The 6,164-nt window shown below is 41.1% G+C and overlaps 1 protein-coding gene across 2 annotated transcripts in view; it reads right to left on the bottom strand.

Moving 5' to 3' along the window:
- Window positions 1-289: 289 nt before the first annotated feature.
- Window positions 290-6,164, bottom strand: part of LOC144692192 (LIM domain transcription factor LMO4.2) — a 28,272-nt gene continuing 22,397 nt past the window's right edge. For both annotated transcript variants that reach the window (XM_078560746.1, XM_078560745.1), the window contains exons 3-5: window positions 5,800-5,896; window positions 4,927-5,082; window positions 290-1,073 (exon numbers count right to left, since the gene is read on the bottom strand). In XM_078560746.1, the coding sequence (XP_078416872.1) occupies window positions 1,065-1,073; window positions 4,927-5,082; window positions 5,800-5,896 (262 nt within the window). In that variant the 3' untranslated portion in view covers window positions 290-1,064. The remainder of the gene's footprint in view (window positions 1,074-4,926; window positions 5,083-5,799; window positions 5,897-6,164) is intronic.

The following is a 6,164-nucleotide window of genomic DNA, read 5'->3' as shown; positions in this document are numbered from 1 at the left end:
ACTCACCCGTACACCCCTCTCCTCCCCCACCACTATAAGCAGATCAAAGACGCTTCTTTACTGCATGCATATGGATTATCTGAGCATGAATGACATTTGTAACGTAATAGGTCTATAATCTAAAGTACATAAGGCTTTCCCCCCCCCACCCCGTTGTAGCCAATGCTAAATAGACAGAACACATTAAAAGTTGGCATTAAAACAAACCTATTTCTACCAGATTTACTGGAAATGGAACTGGAGTTTGTGGTGCTTATTTAAGTCTATTTAAGAACACACACAACTCATCTTTCCCCAGTTCAAGCTTTTTATTATTTAAATACACCATACTAGAGCAAATGTTTTTTTTTGAAAATATCACAAATAAAATTTCCATTCTTAAAGTCCTACATTAGATACTAGAAAGCTGGGATGTTTCTGCTGGGGGAGAAGCAACATTTGACAAATCACATACATGCATACATACATGTTATTGTACAGAGAACCACTAAAAGTGTTTATATGATAGAGAACTACCACAAAATCACTGGATTTTTCTCCCATTGCCGCCTCTTTATTAATAATAATAGCAATAAACACATTGTCCTTACAACACTTAGAAATACAAAGAGCCAACACAATTTTTTTTGCAAGGATGTTGTAAAGAAAATAGAATACGAGTGGGGGGGTTTGGGGGAGGGGGGAAACCCGAGGCTGGTGCCTTGCTAATTATTAATGTAGGTACAAAGCACGTTTCAAAACCTCCAGTAATTACTTTAATTTGTCATTATTCCAGATGTCCTCCAATGGGCCATTTGTATTTTTGTCTCCCCACCCCTTTTCTGAGCAGTCTCATTAGCCCGGGTTTACGGAGTCCATAATCCGTTGTCCTCAAGTCACTTTTAATGCAAGAACAGCTTGGTGAGAGCAAACTAGCAAGGGTATATAAGTGTGCAATGTCGTCGTGTACCTGGCATTGAAACCAGCCAAAAAACATGACTGTCTACTGGAACAAAGTGGGGTCCACCTGTGATGAGCCAGATCGAAAAGATGAAGGCACGCTTTCTGCACTGCTCTAAACCATCTCAGCAAACCTGCAGATGAAAACGGTGATAAAGGTCAGGTCAGGCCATGGAGAGAAGTGCGTCATAATCAAACCCCTCTCCCCACCGCCGCCCACTCACCCCATTCTACTCAAGAAGAATTCGGATGAAATATATATATCTTTCCCATTAACACGTTGTGTGCTTCTAATTTTTTTTTTGCTTTTCATGTCATTGTTTTTTTTAAATCTTCCGGAGCGCTCTGCTTGAACTAGAAAGGCTCGTTTCACTCAAAAACAGTGCAGCAGAGATGTGCTATATATCGAAATAAACATCTCCATTACATTAATCCAGCTTTCAACTAGATTTTTGGAGTTACAGCCAGAACATAACATTCAGGCTCATAACATTTATTCAGGGCAGCTGTCAGCTTCAGACTAAACGTATTTAGATTTTACATTACTCAAATCGTTCAATGCTAAATCAGCTGATGTATGTTAAATAAAATGGATGGATTTGACTTTTTTTTCCCTTAAAAAAAACATTGGCTAAAGATATCTACCAAATGGATGAAGATAACTACAAAATGGAAGCCTTACTCTGATTTCCCGAGAAAAGAGAAAGGAACTAGATACTGACTGGATTTAAAACACTGCACACCATTATTGAAACCACAGTCTGCAATCATTTACAATGGGGCGGAGATAAAAGGCACAGATATTGTAACCATGTTGCACCATTTCAACAACAAACAATTTCTCGCCACAAAGTTTTTTCTGAGTGCAATACTGAAATGGTTAGACGAACACAGTGCTGCAATTGTTAGGAGAAATACTTGCTTTCCATACAATACAGGAGTCGACGCATCCAATGAGTTAACAATTCAATTAATTTTTTTTATAAAAGTTCCATTTTCTTGACTTCTCACCAGCTAAAACTTTTATCAGTTTAGTGCATTTCTTTTTTACCCTCTCATCAAGCCACTAAAAGCCTGAGGTGCATTAGTAATTTGCAACCCCCCACTTGCAGGCTAATTAAACTAGCTGAGGCATTGAGCTTTAATTCCCCTGAGTTTGACCACAGTGTGAGAAAGGTAATTTGTCTGTCTTGAACAAAGAGATTAGGAAGCAGCCTAGCGCCTATTTAATAAATGAACATCAAATGTTGGCCCCTATCGACAGAGACAACACCAATTATGCTGTTTTAATGGAAATGTTTCGCATTTTATTTTTTTAAAAAAACTTATCAGGCACTGTTTCTGTCCTTGGCAATCCTTTGTCTACCAGAGCAAGTAGTGTCTTGTTCATTAACAAAGAAGTGGGGGGTTGGGGTTGGGAACTGCCTAACTGGGGGTAACTGCTATTTTTCTTAAACTTCCCATAGTGTAAAAAAGGTTAAAACTGGTTGATGGGGGGGAAAGTGCATTTAAAAGGCAAGGCTGAATTTGGTGCAGAATTGTTGACATTACTCTGCTGTTTCGAAGAAAAAGCACATCTGTTTAACACTTGTTAAAATTCCACACAATTAACCCTTCTGGCATTGCTGAATCTCACTGGCCACTTGCACAACGAGTGCACACTTCCACATGTCTGCAGGATGTCTGCAGGAGAGAGAGACCGGGCCATTTGAAAGACTGGTGGCAGTGCAGGAAGCAGGACCATAGTGGATCAGGCGAGGCCCTAACCAGATCCCAAACAAATCCAGGCCAGTGTCGCACCAGATCTCAAACAGGTCCCAATGCCTCAATCGGCTAAAAGAGCATTAATTCTTTCCTGAGCCATGGTCATTGATTAAGGGGCAACCTTCTGTCTACATCCTGTTCCTGTCAGATTCCCACAGCATTTATTTATGTAGAACGCACAGTGTGAAAGAGAAACACATTATGCAGAGGGTGGAACAGTGTAAGCATCTCCATTTGGTGCTTTATAAGGAGGGAATGAACCTCACCACACACTAGCCTTTGGCTACTTACTTTCCTTGCTGAACACATAACAACATAAATCTTTAAACTCGGCTCACACTCTTTTGAATAGGCCAAGATTTAAGACGCCATGGTTTCTCATATACACTAAAGTATTCCATTATAACTCGTGTTTAAGTATACACATAGCCACATATCTATACGGGGTGGGGGGGGGTTCCGGGGGAAGAAAAAACATTTGAAAACATGCCTAAAACTGGAGACAGATGTAACTAGTCAAGTCACATTAGCTAGTGTGCTGCCCTATTTATATGGACACAGCGTTACTAAGTGACCAGCACACTCATTCCAAAGTCAAACTGGCTTTAAACCATCCTTGGCCTGCCTGGCACAAGTGGCCGGACCAAATACTTCACCCAGGATCTCCACAAAAGTCTAGGCTGGTGAAAGTCAATGTGCTGGACACAGAACCTTCTGGATACATATAATCCAATGGGGAGTATTTTTTTGGCCTTAGTATAGCATCCTAGCCAATTTGCACACAAACCCATAAAAGCTTTAATTTTGTTGCACAGTCTTTCCACTCAAATCATTTATCCAATAGCTATGTGAACTAGAAGAGGTCAAGAGACTAAATGAGGAGCTGGCACACAGGGTAGTGAAGACTGGGTAAAAAGACACTGGGTAAAGGGTCATTTCTACAGACTGATACTAAGGACACAAGGGTAAAAAGTCAGTCCTGCAAACTGGTAGATAAAGGGACACTGGGTGCAGGGCCAGTCACAGTGCCTGAAAGAGGGGAAAAGATTGCTGCAGAATAGATTACATAATGTACACCATTACTTGCTCTAAATCAAGACTGCTAAACCTCAAGTAAATGATATTCCTCTCCATAATGAAAAACAAGTCACTGTGGAAAATATGAAACATTTGCATATTTAATTAAATTTTAAGTCTATCTAGTGCGTTATTCAGATCATGAAAGAAATGCAGGTCAATAAGGAACAACATGGAGCAGCACTTTTTACATTTTGTTGAGTCTGGAACAAGTACTTCCAACTGGAGGCTAGTGTTAGAGTCGCAGAAGAGGCTGAAGCCACTAGGTAAGTATGACTACTAGCAGCAATACCGCACCTCATCCCCCCACCCCTCCCACCAAATCTGAACCCTCCTTCCCCCACTACACACCACCGTGCCCACCACCACCGCCCACCCCACATCAAATCCACCACACCTCAATCCCAACCCCATATCATCTCCCAATAGTTCTCATTTCTGGCTAAACTGTTCTTCCTTCTCTAAGTCATTGTGGCTTTCAGAATATAAAGTAGACAAAGTAATGGGCAGTGAAGTGTTAAAAGCTTGGAAGCATTTACACTAAACATTTACTGTGTCAGGTTCAAACATATGTCAATGAGATCCACCCACGAGTAGGGCGAAACAGTTTGAGTTTCTATCTTTCCCAATAAAGCTGATTTTTAATATTTATTATTTGGGGGAGGAGCGCGCATACAGAAGCCTGTGCCAACCCAGATACTATTCTTTAAATCAAAAGCTCAGCTACAACAAAACACAAGGCGACAAGCTGGTACACATGGAATGACCTTGCTGAAGCATCCCACAACATCATGTCAATGTCACAGAGAAGTCAGACCACACAGCGTAACATCAAAGTGGATGTCTCCACTTCGACAACCTGGTCATTATAATTAAAGTAGCAAACTGCATTCTATTTAGTGCTGGGTTTGACATGTTACATGCGACTATCTTAATATGGAACATTAAATAACATGTTAGACTTTGTGCTTGAGATCCTAATGAGCTGTTCTGCACAAAGCCGATAAAAGATATTCAAAGCAGTACGACAGATGACCACCCACCTGCACCCCCACGACCCCACCTCCTTCCTCCCTCCACCCCCGCCCTGGCCTTCTGAGTACAGGTGGAAAGAGGGGTCAGAAGTTGGAAAGGACCAATGCTTACCTTCTGGTCAGATAGTAGAGGATTGCTCTGAAGTGGATTCAAATGTCCATTGATAAGGGACGTGGGTCTGTCATGTTCACAGAATAAACTGCCATTGATATAATGAAACCTGTCTCCAGGGACAAGACGATTCCGGCAAGTGGCACAGGTAAAGCACTGTGGGGAGGGGAGGAGAAAAAAAAACGTGTCATTTTCAGTTACCAAACGCTCGCGTTAAAGTAAACTTGTCCTTCAGAAACACTGAATGCAAATCCATGGCTGAGGTTCTCGTCTCTCAAAAAGAGAAGGCTAAGGAGTTACCCAATACAGATCTTTAAAATTAGTGTGGGTTTTTAAAAGGTAGATTTAGAGACCCTTCCAATTATGGGGAGTCCAAAAACTGGGGGCATGTAATAATAAACCTATTAAGGAATTCAGGAAAAACTCCCTTTGCTCAAAGAGTGTAATGAGAATGTGGAATTTGCTACCATGAGGAATAGTTGAGGTGAGCAGTTTAAAAAGCAGCTAAATAAATACAATGGGAAGGAAAGAATAGAATGTTATGCTGGTAGGGTGAGATAAAATAGAGTGGGAGGAGATTCATATGGAACGTGAATGCCCGTTGGGCTGAATGGCCTGCTCATGCACTGTAAATAATTCTACATATCACACCTTCACATTGCATTAGTTAACTCAAGGGAAGGTGCTTCAAATGACCAACATCCTATACAAGAGCTCAATGCATAACAAGGGTGGGCGGCAGTGGGGGAGGAATGATAATTTTCTAATCAGTGAAGATCACAGTGGCAGTGTTCTACATTGACTCAGGGATAAGAGAGTTGCCATCCTAATTACAGTTCAGAAATTCCTCTAATGACTGACGGATGCCATTACCTTGAGGTGATAGACGTTGCCTTGTGCCCTCATGACCAACTCACTGGCTGGAATAGATTGTCCGCACGCACTGCACGCCCCACTGTTCCCAAACAATCTAAAGACAAAAAGCATCACAAAGAAGTACACGTTACACTCATTATTCAATGGTTTCTGCGAAATGTTCAATTGTTATTGATTTACAGGAGAAAGTAGGAGTTCACTGGGAAAAAGGAGAAAACTTCTTGTGGCTCCCAATACTTTGTAAAATGACTTTAGGCATAGAATTGGACATTTTAAAGAACTTACAATTCCATTACATGTTTAACCACCTTTTAACCCCTTCCCCCCTCCCAAAAAAAATACTTGCACATTTTAAAAGTGCG

This window comes from Cetorhinus maximus, chromosome 17, assembly GCF_964194155.1.
Source record: "Cetorhinus maximus chromosome 17, sCetMax3.hap1.1, whole genome shotgun sequence".
In the NCBI taxonomy this organism is placed as follows: Eukaryota; Metazoa; Chordata; class Chondrichthyes; order Lamniformes; family Cetorhinidae; genus Cetorhinus; species Cetorhinus maximus.
The sequence above is the reverse complement of the archived record's forward strand: the minus strand, read 5'-3'. Positions and strand labels throughout refer to the sequence as shown.